General features: G+C 43.3%; 1 protein-coding gene and 1 long non-coding RNA gene across 21 annotated transcripts; one reads left to right on the top strand and one right to left on the bottom strand.

Moving 5' to 3' along the window:
• The first annotated feature begins 1,154 nt into the window (after positions 1 to 1,154).
• On the top strand, positions 1,155 to 9,738 carry LOC123070052 (uncharacterized). Of its 19 annotated transcripts, none has more exons than XR_006433317.1 (15): positions 1,158 to 1,712; positions 1,850 to 2,369; positions 2,521 to 3,564; positions 3,964 to 4,051; positions 4,181 to 4,329; positions 4,543 to 4,676; positions 4,787 to 4,816; positions 4,942 to 5,234; positions 5,392 to 5,486; positions 5,584 to 5,645; positions 7,291 to 7,419; positions 7,620 to 7,978; positions 8,424 to 8,893; positions 9,270 to 9,365; positions 9,438 to 9,738. It is a non-coding gene; the product is annotated as an uncharacterized lncRNA (long non-coding RNA). The 19 variants fall into 19 exon arrangements; XR_006433318.1 differs by having other exon boundaries at positions 1,159 to 1,712; positions 8,424 to 8,530; XR_006433316.1 differs by lacking the exon at positions 8,424 to 8,893 and having other exon boundaries at positions 1,160 to 1,712.
• Positions 9,739 to 11,207: 1,469 nt separating this feature from the next.
• LOC123070051 (pentatricopeptide repeat-containing protein At3g49240, mitochondrial) lies at positions 11,208 to 13,580 on the bottom strand. 2 transcript variants are annotated; one of them, XM_044493066.1, is made up of 2 exons: positions 11,652 to 13,580; positions 11,208 to 11,576 (listed from the first exon to the last, which is right to left on the bottom strand). In XM_044493066.1, the coding sequence occupies exons 1-2, from the start codon at positions 13,513 to 13,515 to the stop codon at positions 11,503 to 11,505; spliced, it is 1,938 nt and encodes a 645-aa protein (XP_044349001.1). In that variant the 5' UTR covers positions 13,516 to 13,580; the 3' UTR covers positions 11,208 to 11,502. The 2 variants fall into 2 exon arrangements, with proteins under 2 accessions (XP_044349001.1, XP_044349000.1); XM_044493065.1 differs by having other exon boundaries at positions 11,208 to 13,578.
• Positions 13,581 to 18,501: the final 4,921 nt, after the last annotated feature.

The following is an 18,501-nucleotide window of genomic DNA, read 5'->3' on the forward strand; positions in this document are numbered from 1 at the left end:
AGCGGTATCTTGACTAACCCGAGAGGCCGCTCCACTGATGAAGGCTGCAACATGGTAAATATCTGCACCCATAAATTTCATATTTCTGAAATCAGCTCTCTGGACAACGATGCTCCATGCAAGCCTATGCCACTTAGAGTAAGTACAATAGTGGGTTTATAACTTGCTTACATGGCAATTTTGCCTATGTGGAGGAGAGAGATATGAAAAATTGAGGGGTGTGGGCTTTCATGCAAGAGCCTAGCTATATACACGCTCCTAAGAGCAAGTACAATAAGGTACAATCAGCAGGCTATAAGGAGTGCAATAATATTTCTATGCTTAGTTGGAGGAGAGAGGATAGGAGAGAGAATGTAAGCGGGCTCCCATGCAAGAGCCAGCTGTAGCATGTGCTCCTAGGCATTGTGTGAGAGTGGAAGGTGGGTCATGTATTAATAAAATAACATATACTTATAGCTAATTGTTATACATGTTGGCTATAGGGTTGGCTATAGATGACATGGCACTTTTTTATAGCCAGCGGCTGGCTATACTATTAATCATGCTCTAAGTAGATACAATAAATGTGAGGAAAAAGATAGAGAGAAGATAAAAAAAAGTAGTACTTTTATAGCTAACCTTATTGTATGAGTGGTTACAAATGATGACCATATATGACATGGCAACATCATATAGCCAGCTACCAATCTTTAGCCTAGGCACAATCGATGGTATTGTGTCCAGGCCAGGGTATTGGTTAGTGTGCATCTCTGCAAACTACTGCCTCGTCCGGAATTATCTGTAATTTAAAAACTACTACCTCTGTCTCGGTGTATAAGTCATTCTCTTAGTTCTAGATCAACAATTTAACTATCTAAATATGTATTATATGTGACAATATATATATATATATATATATATATATATAGAGTCAAATATTCAATTCCTCAAATTAATGACCTAGAACTACGTGAATAATGACTTATTCACCGAGACGGAGGTAGTAGCACAAATCTCTACTCTAATGTCTCAGTTTTTTTTAAAGATACTCTAATGTCTCAGTTGATAGTCTCTCTTCACCGGTTAAATTTCGTCCCACCATTTTCCTCCGGATTTTTTTCATGGTTTTTTTTTCATCTGTTTTTTCTTTCGAATCTCACCCCGCACGTAAAACAAACAACCAAAGAGGCTCCCTCAATCTCGATCTGTTTCATCTCAGCCTCCAGCCCGAAGAGGAGCCGCCGCCTCCGAGGAGACGCCCTAGCCCCGAGAGGAGCCACCGCCGCCGCCGCCGCTGAGAGGAGCCGCCCCAGCGCCGAGAGAAGCCGCCGCCTCCGTCGGGGAATGAGGTCGCCGCCGCCTCCAGGTCGCAGCCATCACACACCGCCTCCTCCAGGTCGCCGCCGTCACACACTGCCTCAGGTCTGTTGATCTCTCTCCTCCTCGCCACTCCTCTCTGCCAGCCCCGCACAACTCTGCCTCCACGGTGGGTATTCACTCTATGGCGTTCAAGAGAGGTGGTTGCAGCCGCCATGCTGCCGATCCGGTCCTTGCTGCTGGATCCGGCCCTCTCCACCCCTCCTCCCGGTCCAATCCAATGGCAAGAGATGAGGTTGGTGCGCTCGGTCAGAGGATGGACAAGCTCTTGTCCTTCACAATCCACTCCTAGACTGTTTCATGGTGGTCGCGCTCCGTCCGGCGTTTGCCCTCCGTCATCCACTCCTTCCTCCATGGTAAGTCTCCTCTTCTTCTTAATCACCACCTCTTTGCCATGTACCTCCCACCGCATGTGCTCCTGTGCACCTCCATCGTAGTGTATTCAGTTTTTATTCAGATTTTGTGATAGGGACCATGGTGATCGGACTTGCAGGGGATCGTGACTAGAGGACGTAATTGAGCAGATGGCTATATTGGAATCGAAGAGGACCTAACGGGGAATCTATAGAGGTGCTCATCGGGCTAGGGGAGGCTCTGCAGCGGCTGAATCAGTCAGAGGCGATCGCCGGGCAGAGGGGCAAAGTTGTGGTCGATAGCGTCATCTCAACGCTCTTCTGCTCGAATGCTTCTGCAAAGAGACGCTGCGAGGCCTCGTGATGCTTGTGGACATGAAGGCGCAGCGATTCTTCGGCGGTGGTCACATGGACGATCAACGATGGCTACGGCTGTGCACTCGGGCGAGCTTGAGATCGAGCGCTAGAGGAGATGGAGAGAGCTCCAGAGCAACGGGAAAGTGAGAGGGAGTGCAGGGCATCTCCCAGGCGAGCGGATGGGGACGAGGACGTGGGGGACAGCGCTAAGCAGGAGATGGCAGCAGGGTGAGCCCGCGCGACACGCCTCTGCCTACAGGCAGACGTTCAAGAAGACATGGCCGTGGGCTGGCTTGGCTTCAGGTATGTTTTTGGTTTTCTTTCCTTTTCTTTTCTTCTCTGTTTTTCATTTATTTACCACTGTTCTAAATTCAAAACTAAAATCAAACCAGTGTCAAATCTTCTGTGAATTAGCCGGGCTAACTAAGCATCACATAAATGGTTGTGGATATAGGTGATTGCTCACAACATTGGCCTAGGGTGACAAGATGTTAGGTTATTGCTCCCTACATTATAGTCTCTGGCCAAAGAGAATCCAAGACATGCTCTAAGGTTTGTGATGGTAAGGGAAATGTTTGCTCTTCAAAGTTCAAAATGAGTAGCGTCCTATCATAAATGAGCTTTAGCTCACACTTAAGTAGTCGTACGGTTATTACTTTATGTCTTGATCATAACAAATTTTTCTACCGAAAGCATATGGTCTCAAATTGATATTGCAAATGGTACTACAAAATCATATTCATTTTCCCCAAGATCACAGGTTGTATCCTGTTTAGCATGTAACAAGGCAATGATGATTTCTAATTTCAGTTATCTATGCTTGTAGCCATTAGTTGTATCAAAGCGGCATTTGCAACTCTCCTTCTTGATGGAAATAATTAGTGCCGCCCGCTGGAGCATATGGAATTGTCATCCCTCTTGCAAGTGTTCTGTTTCAATCTGTAAATGGATGGAGAAGTACCAATTAATGGCTATTGAATAAACTACATCAGTTGGTAAGACACTAACTAGAAAGAAAACATGCATAGGAAGAGGTTAAAGGAAGAGGACAAAGGAAGAGGTTATTTTATTTTCTTCTAATTACGGAATGGTGTACGGAAAAGTCATCTTTCTAGTATTTATATTTTGGAATGTCCTCTTACTTGTTATTGTACTGTCCGTCCTATCAAGTAGCTGCTCGTGATCGACGTGCTTACTATTACTATTGTTGTCGTCGTGTCTATCGCAGATCACGGGTTGCAAGTTTGAGTACCTTCTCAACTTATGCAACTGAATCTATCTACTCTAAGTCTGCAACCTAGAACTAACATCTTAATCTGGCCTACTACCTATACAATGATCATGAATTTAATGGTGCACAACCTATCCATATTGTTTTATTTCTTGGTGATAAGAAGGAAAAATGGAAAGGAATAGGCGGTATTTTCAAGTGAAACAACTATGCGAGGGAGTGCTCAAACAAGGATGGACACAGGGCATGGTGAACTGCTTGCTTGAGGTATTAGACAATACTGTTGCATTTCGAAATGGTATGACTCTTTGTATTGTTTTTCTTAAATTGAAGAAGCATGTTGCTTCCTCGAGTAGGGTCTACTATCGCCATTGATGGAAGGATTGCAACATATGCATGGAAACCTTGAAACAAGTAATACAAAAAAAACTTGTCTAGCTCCACAACCGCTTCTATGTACATCTATAGATGCGTGCATTCGACTTTCCTGTTGATGTAACAGTATAAATGTAATTTTTTTGTCAATATTGTTGGGAGATCGTGTTCTGAAATTTTTGTGCAACATTCAATTTGACTCATGATGTTTTCTAGAGAAAATATGTACTCATGTGTTTTGGTCTTTTTATAAAGCCCTGATGATTGCCTGGTGGTGTACTTTTTGTACAGATCAGATCCAACAATGTGTATGCATGGAGCAGTGACTCTTTATTTTCCACTTCGTTTGCTTTTTGATGGGTACACTTGGTATGCTAAGGTAATGCTAATTAGCTTTAATTCATACAGTCCGAGGATTACTCTGAATCATGATGAAATGTTGTGCTTTATGCTACAAGAAAAACTAACTGTCTGCCTCCTAATGAAATGTTGTGCTTTTATGGTATAGCGAAAACTACTTTCAGATGTCGAAGAATCATTCAGTACATCATCTCAATATGGAATGTCATCTTAAAAAATGGATCTATATCTTTTTTGGACGACAATATATGGGAACTAGAACAAGCGCCTGAAGCGAGCAGCCGGGCTAGACTGAAGGTTTGTGCATAACCCCTAAAACTAATTGATTTTAATTCGCTTGATACATGTCCTTTTAGTTTTGTTCTTTTCTTCAATGAGTTCTTTTGTATTCTTGTCAATTTCGATCCAAAAACTAACATCTGGACAACAATTGATATCATCTACCATATGAGAAGTTGTGTGATTGAATCAAGTTGTAGAGGAAAATCACAATTTTCTGCTGACATTCAGGTTCCTTGACACACTGCAACGCATGTTCTACAGCAACAATGCAGGGCACGAGGCACTGGTGAAGATGTGCACAGACGAGCACATGCAGCAGTGGAAGGTGCTCCATGGCGGCCACCGTGTCATCGGGTACATCGGTATACAGCTTCTCCTTCTGCAGAGTTCTCCTCTCCTTGTTTCACATGTGCTCTGCTTGACTAGCGTAGATGCACTAAGTAGCTTTTTTCATTTGGGGTTTCCTTTGCAGGATGATTCCCAGGGCTCCCAAGCTGCCGAGGTACACAATTTTGATGCTTTAGATTTCTATCTATGTAGCCTACATCTTAGCATTATGTATGTGTAGTCTCCGAGAGTAAGAAATATATTGTTCGGTTCAGTCACGTGGTGTGTATTGGTGTTTAGAATTCAGGCATGTACTCACTCATACTGAAGTTGAACTCTAAAAGGCTGGTGGAGGACATTGTGGAGAGTGTCGCCAAATGTGGGTCTGTCCGGCTGTCACTACTGCTGGATTGCGGTGCTGGTACACGGAGATCAACGGGAAGGTGGCAATCGCCGGGACCCACTTGAGCCTCATGCAGGAGGACATGTACGTACTAACATAAACAAGATGGCAGATAAGTTATCTGCTCTTCAGCTCAAAGTGACGGAGGTGAATGTGTTGTTCACCATGAAGCAGAATCACTCCTCCAAAGGTGAACTAATTAATTTACATTGTTTACTTTCTGTAGTTTATTCAATGCCAAGTTCAACGGCCCTCTGAACTTATCTATGAAAGCAGTTTCTGAACTCTGAGCTTGTGTGACTAACGCTGAAGTTATCTATTGTGGCAACTCCTTTTGAATCTCCCAGACCTGCTAGGACAGCAAGGACAAGTGCACGATGGTGCACCGAAGCATCACGGTGAACATGGTAATGTCAGGTTGTTGATGGAGCGATACAAATTGGTAATCGATTTTACTGAGAGTTAGTATTGTACATAATTTTCTTTATAAGAGGTACCTCTGTTATCCTGACAGAGATTCCGCACATTTGATACCTTAGGTTTGAAGGCCGGGTACCACGCCGCCGCCAATATCGCGCGCAAACATTGTTGAGTACTGATGGTGAGATTTTCCATTTCTTTATCTTTTGTCCTTTTAATCAAGAACAATATTTAGAGCTTACATGGTTGTCCAAATTTAGTTCTATAAAGAGAAATATTGATGTCATTCAATGATCAGTGTGGTGTACGATAGTTACAGACTTCTTCATCTGTTCTCATTGAGCAAAGATTGGACGCGTGGTCCATATTGTCGGAGTTTTCTTATTGAGTTTTTTTGTTGCTATTAGTATTTTCATTTATGCAGAGGCCGGGTGTAATGCTTAAGCCTTTTAAGTAATAAAGCGCCTTTCATCGAGAAAACAGTATTTTCATTTAAACCGGAAGTTTATGTGAAGAAGGGGCTGGGTTGAAATGCATGAATTTATGTTCCTATTTTCTTTGGAAGAATGAGATGACCAGGAAGGTTGTAGCTACTCATCGCCTCATTGTTAAGAAAAGGTTGTACCTGCTCACATAATATTCACACATCGTCGGTGGCATGGCAGTGGCCGGCGGAAGGATGCTTCTGTTTGACACAAAAATCTTATTTTTCCAACAACTACAAGAAATCAGTGAAGCGGTAGGAAATAGGAACTTGGTCCAGAAGATTATGTGATGACCTAATATGCGACCTGGTGCCTTTTAGTACGTAATAAATGTAACTTCTTCTGCAACAAGAATAAGAATGAGAGGCATGTTACAGTTAGTTTTATCCTGAGAATTGGTCACCATTATGTAACCTTAATACAATACTTGTGACATATCCATGCATATATGTGCTTTGCAAATCGACCGACCTTTTTTTGTCTTCTGTGAATAAATCTTGAATGACTTCCTAATTTTTCTTTCAATGGTGCATAGTTCAATTTTTTCTTCATTTGCTATCTTTACATTCTTCAAAGCAATTAAATTTCTCATGTTGCACCTGAGATAAACCTACAATCTAGAGCACATGGAAACCATAGATCATTTTTTCGATTGCTTATGCAAACTCAAGTAATGGCTTTCAGAAGTATTTAAACATCATTTCTTTTATATGGATGTCTACCTTTCCAAAAGAATTGATATTCTATCTGGTGTAATTCATGATCAATTGAGGTATCAAACATAATATAGGATGCAAAAACAGAGTGTATGAGCATGCAGTGTATAATTGGTGAGACTAGGGGAATGTACTGACAAGTGACTTCCTTGCGTGTCCTTGATGTTGCTTCCTTGGCTCACATATTAGTTCTCTTAATATGTATCATACTCGATTTGATCGGCAGGCTTCAGGTAATTTGTATTCGTGTGGTAAGAATTGATTGCACCACTTTCTTGATGCAATAACATCAATGGACCTGACTGCTACAAATTACATCACGAACTATGTGCTACTTTATTAATTGTAGTTTCTTTGTTCAGTTAGTTCTCTGAAACAAAACCACTTCAACTCTCAATGTGTATGTTTCTCGGCAAAATTTGCTGTAATACTAATCTTCCAGAGATTGTTGTAATAAATAACTATATTTAGTATCTTATCTCATCAGTGGGTTAATTCTATAGAACAACTAATAAGGAGATTTCTTAGTAGTACTGTATATGTTTGGAGCAGTGAGGTAACTTTTTCCTATATGACTTTCTTTCTCTTGCCTTTCATGATTTTGTTATCCCCTCCATTTTTTTAGGTGTCAAAGTTTGACCGTAGCTAGCTTGATTTGGAGACATTTCCTGTTAGGACTTAAACTTTGGCTTGGAGGCATTGAGCTTTCGCTCTAACTAGCTTTGTTACTTGGTATACCTCCGTCAGCGTTCAGGTAAACACTATCTACCACATTGTTTAATCTGGGGTTTACTCCGGTGCCAAGTGTACTATATTGCTAGATTCAACTTTAACCTATGAGTTGCTCTGTATCTATTTCGGCATAAATGGTTCATCCTACTAGGATTTAATTAGTGATCTTACTTTTGTTGCTTCTTGGTGAATATGAAGTATATGGCGTTTTCATGCAAGCAGGAGCCGGGTAGTTGTGGAGCGGGTCGTGCGAGAGACGGTCGGCGAGCACAGGCTGGAGGGGAAGGTGATGCGTGCGACAGCGACCATGCCGGCAGGCAGGGCAGGGTTGACCGTGGCCATCATGATGTTTCCAAGGGAGAGCGAGGCATCCGCCATCGCGTAGCTAAAGAAGTCGATGCCCCGGGAGAGGTTGGCCACCGTTGCCGGTGTGAAAGGTGATAGACCTAAAGGCCGGTGACAGGTTCGCCGCCGTCGCACCTTCTTTGAACTTGGTGGGGACGTGGAAGGAGAGCGGTGGCGTCGTGAATAGCTCGACGCCTGCTGTCGCGACCACGACCGTGGTCATGACCATTGTGTTGGTAATAAAGATAATAATTGTTTACATATCCCTCAGCTTTGGAAACATTAGATAAATATCCAACTTATTATTGAAAAATATTGATTCAAGATAAATGGAACCTTTCCTATATACAATGAGCTTCGGAAACATTAGATACATATCCAACTTATTATTGAAAACTTTTGATTCAAGATAAATGAAACCTTTCCCATACATAATGAGCTTATTGCTGAAGGTTGTGTCGATTGTGCTATTATTGCTGAAATGAGAGGCTTATGAATTTGGCGATCTTTGTGTACCGTGTAATAGTGTCTGTCAATCTTTGTGTACCTTGTAATAGTGACACGTGGATGTGCGAAGTTGAGTGATACTCCCTCCGTTAAGAAATATAAGAGCGTTTAGGTCACTTATATTTCTTTAGAGGGAGTACTAATACTATTAAAAAATGGACAATCTATATGCAGTTATGAGTTCTTGGGTGGCGAGCGATTTGGATGGTTAAGGAGATAGGAAGATTGCGGAGAAAAGTGGAAGAGAATCTATATTCTTCGTCGCATGATGAAAACCGGATGTAACCATGCTTAACCCGTATTTCTAAATTAGAAGAATAATTTAATCAATGTGTTCATATTTTTATTATTCTGTGGCAATGCATGAGTATTCGGCTTTTGCCCGTAGCAACGCATGGGCGTTCTACTAGTCCAAGTAGAGCTGGAGCAAAGTGAACGCCTAGTGTAGGAGTACTTGGATAAATTTGTCTTACGACCATGTGCAACTGCCCAATTAAGACAATGTTTCTCATGGTTTAGGAGAAACTGCAGCACCCAAAAAGTGTTCACACTTAATGAGCTGACGTTTTTTTTGGGGGGGAGTATTTTGACGACTGCTTCGATAAATCCATATGTACACTTGGCCGATGTTATTTTGACAGAAGGTTAGTTGAAAGCTTTAGATACTTTTCGTAATTGTCCTTCAACAAAACTGGAGGTAGTTTCTGTTGTGGTGAAACTGTGGTTTGCTGGCAATATTTAGCGGGATATTTTGTTGTGTGATCCATCACGGTGCAATAATTTTGTGGTTTATGCCTTGGAATTTCGCTCAATATTTATTACATGAAATGATCTTAATCAGCCCTTCATGTTTGTAGCTTGCTACGTAGAATTATCTGCCATTTGTATTTTGACTTTACTTATTTATTAAAGTATGAAGTATACATGCACTGTTTTCCATATCTGATATTTTCATCTTATCTTCTATACCTTTTTACCTTAACCTCTCAACTTTAAATACATTACCTTTGATTTGTTTAGGGCCAGATGAGTTCACTTGTGTGTTTTACAGTCTTCAGAATTGGAGGGTGAGATGCTACAGCAGTACAGCTGCAAGTTCCCTTGCTTATCCGTGAGGTAACCAATCAACTAACTTAATGAACTTACTTTACCATCCCATATGTTACATTTCCCACATGTATTGTGCAGGCTATATTTCAGAGGTTTGACTGTGACCGAATTTATTCACAAAGAAGCTAGGCGGTACTTGTCAGTATGCTTGACTAACAAATAGCATTATGATCTGGTTTTGTTCTCTATACCTTATTAGTTCATGGATGTAACGGCTCCATATAGGTCGTCAAGAAATTTTGAATGTAATTAATATATGTCCCAGTTGACCAAATTTGAAGGTAATTACCTAGCACTCCGTTTGGATGTAGACATTCGAGGCCTTGGATTTGAATTGGCTGCAATATCAAATCACTGAGACATTGATATTGAGATTCAACCCGAATTCTGCTGTTTGGATGTGTAAGCATTTGGCACTTGGAATTCAAGAAAAGAGACCGATGTTAATTCTTGTTTGGATGGTCAAAGTATTGAATTGGATCATCCGTGAGATTACAAGCACAACACCCATCCATGACGTGGTCCCTGAGGCGGAACCAAACCACACAACAGCGACGAGAGACGCACCAGAGTCGCGAGCGCACACGAAGCCGGACTCAAGTCCTTGCCGGTCAACCCAAGCAAACACGCGGCCGATCTAGGACAACCGCGGCAGCACAGGTGAAGGCATGAGGTCGAAGAGGCGGCGGAGTCGTTCAATTAGGAGTGAGATGTCGAGGCAGAGGCCGATGGTTATTGCCGGCGGCGATGGCCGCCATGGACAACAGTAGCATCATCAGCCCAACGGGGGCGCTGCCCCGCCACGAAACATGGTTGTGCATCTTCATCTTCGTGTCCCCTTGTTGTTCCTCGTCTACGAGGTCCTGGGGATTCAGGCCTTGGACGTAGATGTTCGCATCTTGCAACGGTGACCACACCTCAATCTCCCACCGCGACATGGGGCGACCGGATTGATGCAGACTAGATCCCAGCAGAGTTCTGGTGGCGTTTGGGTTGAAGAGGGCCAACCGCTGACTGCGCAAGCACTGCATATGCCTGGCCCTGCTGCAGGTCCGGGAGAAGGTCCGGCGGCTGCTGGCGTGGGAGTGCCTGTTCCGCACAGCTGCATCGACCGATGACCGTGCGAGCGCTGCTTCCTTTTCTTTTTCAAGGGAAAGGCGAAGGGGTACGCAGGGGCAAGGCAATATCAAGCAAATCGGAGGGGTGGAGGTCCGAATTCGGGACGGGATGGCGCTAGTGTTGTCGGGGATGGTTCGATATCGAGGTGTGATTCCATTCGCGAATGCCAAGACCATCCAAACAGCCACATTCGGGTAGGCAAATGCCAATATCCAATTCTACGTGCGAATGTCTACATCCAAACGAAGCATAGGTTGAATTGGGAATCGAGCAAATTGCATTTACACAGCTCAATTTTGAAGGTAAGTCCCATATTGTCCAGTTGAAGGTAATTACCTAGGCCCAATTGGGAAATGAGCAAATTGCATTTACATGATGGTAAAGCTCAATTTTGAAATTTAGTCACATATTGTCCAGTTGAAGGTAATTACCTAGGTTCAATTGGGAAATGAGTAAATTGCATTTACATGATGGTAAAGCTAAATGAAGTTTTTGGTTGAGTTGATTCTTGATAGTATCATAAATATATCACCCATGCATACAAGAGTGTTTCCCCGTTGCAACGCACGGGCACTTACCTAGTATACTTTACAAAATGTATAAGGGCAAATAAGAAAAGGTGAAAGAAGAATTACTAGTGCAATATCAGTCATCTCTTATGGGTCTTATTATAAGCAATACTTAAGTAAATGAAAAGCTGATCACTTTACACTTGCAGGAGAAAGAGTGTGAAAAGGAGAATTTATCTAGTCTGTGATCATATGACATAATAAATTGAGTGATTTCAGGGGCATAGAAATCTGTACTGTCTCCGAAATAAGAGATGTGGTACAAAATGGTTCCCGCATACAATTACTGGGAGCTCTCATAACATGTAAATTCCATTCAAACCATGAACATAAGCATCACTAGATGTACTATTGGAATGAAACTAATCATTAACCATTCTCATAACGCAAGCTCTTCTAATCATATTGTACTATTGGAATGAAACTAAAATCATTAACTGAGGCACAAAGAACCTCTAAGATGATGAAGCTATGACCTGCGACGCTGCATCACCAGACTCTTTCTTCTGGTCATCGCCTTCATTCTGTTCTGCAGCACCAACAGCGTCACTGTGAGATTCAACAACCTGTGCCTCCTCAACACTCATTTCTTGAGACGATTTACCATTTTCTGCTCCGCTCTTGCGACACAGCACCGCGTCAATAGCTGCTCTACTTGCTCTGGCAGCAGATTCCTCCTTAGCCTTAGCCTCAGCCTTCTTCTTCTCCTCTTCTTCTTTAGCAAGAGCCTCTGCTCTAGCCTTCTCTTCAGCTGCACGTGCTGCAGCCTCTGCTTTCTCCGTCTCAACATCCTCATACAACTTTGTCATATCGCCGTTTCTCCCCTCTTTCTGCAATGCCCCATCTAGAAGTGCCTTCAATTCATCAGTGAACACAATACTCTCATCCAAAAGAATACCCTTGGCCATCTTAATTGCATCATCCAACCTTGCAACATTGATGTATGCTCTCAACAGTGATTCATAGCTAGCAATGTTTGGCTTGACCTCCCTTTCGGGCATCAGATCAAAGAACCTCTGTGCCTCGTCAATCCTATCAACCTTCACCAAGACACTTATGACTTTGTTAAAGGCATTGGCATTGGGCCTGAGACCAACATCAAACATCTTATTGAAGTAACCAACGGCGTCATCCACATTACCAACCCTGAAGCAGGACTCAATGAGCAAGACATAAGTGTATTCGTCAGGATTAATACCACGCTCCCCCATCTCCTTGTACAGTCCTTCTGCCTCACCAACAAGTTCATTCTTCCCCAGCCAGTCAATCAGACTATTGTATGAGAGTGCATCAGGTGTGCAGCTCTTCTCACCCATTTTGCCAAACACCTCAACTGCGTCCTGGAATCTTTCCACATGGCAGTACGCATCAACCATCACATTAAAGCTACCAAGATTCACAGCAATCCTCCTAGGCGGGTCATGCTCTTTGCACATCCTATCAAACAACTCGACTGCATCATCTAACCTCCCATTCCTACCAAGCGCATCAAGCACCATGTTGTAGCTAACAGCCTCAAATCTCACCTTGGATCCCTCTCCAAGCACCTCGGTGTAGCAATCCATGGCCTCCTTCTCCATACCCTTTAGAAAGTACCCCTTCATAAGGTTCCCGTACACCACACCATCAAGGATTAGCCCGCCACCAAGCTTCTCCTTAAGCTCCTCGTACAGTGAGACCGCCGTGTCACCATCCCCGGCGTTGACAAAACCGCCCATGACGAACGCATAGACCTGGGGGTCGGGAGCGATAAGGCCACGCTCGAGCATGCCGTCCTTGAGCTCGAGCGCCAGATCGAGCTTGCCGTTCTCGGCGAGGGAGCGGGCAAGGATGCGATATGTGGTGGGGGATGGGAGGACAGGGGAGTCGTCCCTGAGTAGGAGACGGAAGTGCTCCAGCGCGGTTTCAGGGCGACGGCAGTCGCAGTAGGCCTGAAGGAGGAGGTTGTGAGTGGCGACGGTGGGCGCGACGGAGGCCTGGGTGACGAAGCGGTGCAGGGAGAGGAGATCCGCGTAGCGCGCCTGGCGGAGGAGCGCGGCTAGTACTGTGTTGCAGGTGAATACGGTGGGGCGGCAGTTGGAGTAGATGGAGTGGCGGGTGAGGAGCGCCGCCTCGTCGAGGTCGTTCTCGCGGACGAGCGTGAGGATGCGGCGATGGAGATCGAGGCGCTTGCCGGAGAGGACGGACGCTGGCTCGGGGAGCTTGAGAGCGTTGGGGTTAGACGAGGGGCGGGGCCCTCCAGGGGTGCGCTGGGGAGTCGGGCCGCGGGAGGACGGCGGCTCCACGCGGAGGCGGCGCTTGCGGCGGCGGCGCTCGGCGGAGGCGTCGGTGGGGGCATCCGGGAGATCGGTGGGGGTGGCGAGGCAGAGGAGACGGTGCTGGGAGCGGACGGGGAGGCGGAGGGAGAAGGGAAGGAGGCGGAGGGAGAAGGGAAGGAGGCGGGAGAAGAGGGGCTTCGAGAGCGCCATGGCGGCCACGGAGCACGACGGCGAGCCGACGAGGGTTTAGCTAGGGATTTGGGGATATTTTCTCCTGGAAATGGCAAATGGCGAGAAGTCGAACACGATAGGCTACTCTTCAGAGAGAATACAAGCCCGTTACTGGTACGTGTGGGCTGGGCAAGATCCCATGATGGGCTTGGGCTACATGCCTTCGTCCGTGTCTTCCGCGCATGAACGCGTGTATAACGATTCCAAGGCCGAGAAACCCGGACAATTTGACTAGTAGCGCCGTTGATAACAACCACAACAACGACGACGACAACAAAGACTTTAATCCCAAACAAATTGAAGTAAGCTAGAGGTGAAATCTATAAGATCTCGTGATCAACTCATAGCTCTGGCAGATAGATAGTAGCACTGTCGATGCTAAAATAAAAAAGGGTAAAGGGATGTGAAGCTGGGGTGCAAATTGATGGATATCAGGTACCTGTACCCTTAGCTAGTTAATAATAAATGTAATAACAATCATAAAAAGAGATATTTTGAATTTTTTAGGGGGATTGATTAGATTCATCCGGCTGTAAACACAACGATCCCTGGCCCATGTCCGTCGCTTCGGTATCTCCTTACTTATCCTTCCGTCTTCAGATTTCCTCATCCAAGCACGCCCTCTCTCTTACCTTCTCACCATGGCGCACTGTTGCTTTTGCTACACCGTCACTACACCTCTACTACCCATCTCAACAGCCACTTCGCCTTCGCGACCCGTTGTTGCATACCTGGAGCTGAAGAGCACCCATTGGTGGAGAACCAGTGCTCCTAGTCCCGACATTGTCATGCGTGAGGGGCTCGCCGGTGTTGCACAGGCAGCGCCGCCGCTACCAAGCCACCACCGGTTGTTGCAACAATTATTGGCGAAGCTGCGACCTGTCATGCTCTGTGGCCGCTCATCAGAAGCATCCGATGGTGTGAGGCCGCTCACCGGCAGGAGCGCTAGTGCTGCGAGGCTGCTCGCCAAAAGCATTTTGATTCTGTGAGGCCGCTCGCCGGAAGCATCAGGTGTTGCGAGGCACTCACCGACAGGAGCACCGGTGCTGTGAGGTGCTCGTCGGAAGCATCTGTTGCTGCAAGACCATGCTGCAGGGCCACCGGCGATGCTCGAAGGCGATGTTGCGAGGAGCGTCAAAGCTGCTGCTAGGAGCAGTGTTGCAACAGATGCGACGGTATGTTGCGGGTGAGCTTAACTGCGAGCACGCGCTCGCCGCCGGTGACAGTGATGTGGGACAACAGGGGAGGAATTGCGCTTGAGGGTGTGTTTGATAGCATTCCAAACCTAGCATGGTTGTTCTCCTTTCATACATGTTCAGTGTGGACATGTTGAGTACATGCATTTGTTATTGTTTGGTAGCAGTGTATGTGCTGAGACATGCTAAGTTGAGACTCTGTTTGGCAGCTTGCATCTGTTTAGACATGTCGGTTGGCACTGTAGCAATCAGTATTTTCAAATAAGTGAACAAAACATTTTAAAAATGTGATCAATTTTTTGAAACATGGGAAAAAATATTTTTAAAATTCTAAAGTTTTTTTAAAAAACTAAAAAAAATTGAAATTTGATATTTTAAAAAATTTAAACAAAAATTGAAAATCTGAAATTATTTTGAAAAAACATTTTTTCTAAAAAAACGAATTTTTAAAAATTTGTAACAAAATTTAAAATTCTAAGAAGTTTTTGAAAATCTAACAAATTTTGAACATTTGGACATTTTTCAAAAAACTTAACAAAATTTTCAAATCTGGACATTTTTCAAAAAATCAAACAATTTTTTGGTATTCTCAACATTTTTTGAAAATTAAATTATTTTTTACAAATTCTGAACATTTTTTAAACACAATGTCACTCGCTTCGCTCATGCATGCTGACCAGTGAACGCCTGTTGGGGTGTTCTCTCTTCGTGCATGCTAAAAGGCTATTTGAGCTGAGCTCGTGCATGCTGAGGAGGCTCCGTGCGGGCTACCAAACACTCAAAAGTGGGCTGGGAGGGAACTCTTGAGTTCATGCACCCTCTGTGCACTCTACCAAACACACCCTGAAGGAAGAAGTGGTGCTTGCCTGTTGCGTGCACAAGGAAGGAAATATGCGAATGAAGAGAGAAGTGTAGGACTGGAACTATGTCTAAAGGGGGGTGATTAGACTACTTGATCAAATAAAACTTATTATTTTCCTAATTTTAGTTGTGGGCAAGTTTTATCAATTCTACCAAGTCAAGTAACACCCTACACATGCAAGTCTAAGAGTTGTGCAGCATAAAGTAAAGACTTTGCATATGAACCTAAAGGAGGAATCAGAGAAATCAAATGCAATGAAGTGATACGTCTCAATGTATCTATAATTTTTTATTGTTCCATATTATTATATTATCTATCTTGAATGTTTTACATGCATTAATATGCTATATTATATCATTTTTGAAACTTTTTGACGATTTTTCTTAGACAACAAGACACCTAGGAAGCTTCGGGGGGAGGCCAGAAGACCCACGAGGAGGCCACAAGCCCTAGGGGCGCGCCCCCTAGGCTTGTGGGCCCCTCGCAGCTCTTCTAACCCTAACTCCAACACTCTAAATTCCCAAATATTCCTCTTATGTCAGGGGGCACACAAAAAAACTTTTCCGTCGCCGCAAGCTTCTATTCTCGTAAGATCCCATCTTGGGGCCTTTTTCCGGCACTCCGCCAGAGGGGGATTCGATCACGTAGAGCCTCTACACCAAGCTTGCTGCCCTTTCGATGATGTGTGAGTAGTTTACCACAGACCTATGGGTCCACAACTGGTAGCTAGATAGCTTCTTCTCTCTCTTTGATCTTCAATACAATGTTCTCCTTGATGTTCTTGGAGATCTATTCGATGTAATCATCTTTTGCGGTGCGTTTGTTGAGATCTGTTGAATTGTGGATTTATGATCAGATTATCTATGAATATTATCTGAGTCTTCTCTGAACTCTTTTATGCGTGATTAAGATAGCTTTGGATTTCTCTCCAATTTATCGATTTGGTCTGGCCTACTAGATTGGTTTTTTCTTGCAATGGGAGAGGTGCTTTGTGATGGGTTCAATCTTGCGGTGTCCTCACCCGGTGACAGTAGGGGTAGCGAGGCACGTATTGTATTGTTGCCATTAAGGATAAAAAGATGGGGTTTTTACCATATTGATTGGATCTATCCCTCTACATCATGTCATCTTGTTTAAGGCGTTACTCTGTTTTTATGAACTTAATACTCTAGATGCAGGCAAGAGTCGGTCGATGTGTGGAGTAATAGTAGTAGATGCAGAATCGTTTCGGTCTACTTGTCACGGACGTGATGCCTATATTCATGATCATTGCCTTATATATCATCATAACTTTGCGCTTTTCTATCAATTGCTCAACAGTAATTTGTTTACCCCCTGTATGCTTTCGTCGAGAGAGAAGCCTCTAGTGAAACATGTGGCCCCCAGGTCTATTTTCCATCATATTATTTTAAGATCTATAAAGCCAAAAACCCAAAAATACCTTGCTGCAATTTATTTGTATTTACTTTATTTTGCCTTTTACTTATCTTTTATATCTATCTCTATTTGATCTCACTCTTGCAAGAGACCGTGAAGGGATTGACAACTCCTTTTTCGCGTTGTGTGCAAGTGTTTGTTAGTTTGTGTAGGTGCATCTATTGGGGACTTGCTTGTGCCTCCTACTGGATTGATACCTTGGTTCTTAACCGAGGGAATTATTTATCTCTACTTTGCTGCATCACCCTTTCCTCTTCAAGGGAAAAATCAACGCAAGCTCAAGAAGTAGCAGGAAGAATTTCTGGCGCCGCTGTCGGGGAGGTTCTACATCAAGCCTACCAAGTACCTATGATAAACTCTCATCTCTTGCACTTACATTATTTTTCATTTGTCTCTTTTTTTCCTCTTCCCCACTTCTAAAACATTTTTAGAAAAACAAAAAAATAGTTGCCTTTCTATTCACCTTCTTTCATTCGTCTTTTCGTTTGCTTTTGTTTGCTTGTGTGCTAGATTGCTTCCTTGCCATCACGTCTCAACCCAAGAATCTTGATCTTTACTTTAGAAAGTTGGAAGAAGTTGAAAACAATACAAAAAAGTTTTATTTCCTTACAGTTTGAGCATAATAGTTTCTTTAGGAACAAACTTAAAGAACAAAAAACTATGATGGAATATATCACCAAAGAACTTGATGATGTTACTAAGGAAATATTTGGTCTTAAATCTCAATTTTCTCATATAGAAAATTTAGTAGGCCAAACTTCCGACAAGCAGACTACGCTTATAAATAAGATAGCTGCTAAACCGGAGTCTTCAAATAATGATGAGGATCTTAAAGTGATTGGTGTGACTCCTATTGAATCTTTGTTTGCTAATATAAAACTTGATAAAGATGAGACTGGAGATGAGTCAACTTTAGTTAGAAGGCATCCCATTAATTTGGAGGGTGAAGATCTTAACGAAAAAATTGATAAAAGTGGGATTGGCGAGGTCAAAACTTTAATTAGTGATGAACCCACTCTTTTGGATTTTAGGGATTTTAATTATGATAATTGTTCTTTAATAGATTGTATTTCCTTGTTGCAATCCATGCTAAATTCACCTCATGCTTATAATCAAAATAAGACTTTTACTAAACATATCATGGATGCTATGATGAAATTGTTTGAAGAAAAAACTTGAGTTGGAAGTTTCAATCCCTACAAAGCTTTATGATAAATGGGAACCTACTATTAAGATTAAGATTAAAGATTATGAGTATAATGCTTTGTGTTATTTGGGTGCTAGCGTTTCCACGATTCCAAAAACTCTATGTGATGTGCTAGGTTTCCATAAAATTGATGATTGTTCTTTGAATTTGCATCTAATGGATTCCACTATTAAGAAACCTATGGGAAGGATTAATGATGTTCTTATTGTTGAAAATAAGACTTATGTGCCTGTAGAGTTCATTGTGCTTGATATAGATTGCAA

This window comes from Triticum aestivum, chromosome 3B (assembly GCF_018294505.1).
Source record: "Triticum aestivum cultivar Chinese Spring chromosome 3B, IWGSC CS RefSeq v2.1, whole genome shotgun sequence".
Lineage (NCBI taxonomy): Eukaryota > Viridiplantae > Streptophyta > Magnoliopsida > Poales > Poaceae > Triticum > Triticum aestivum.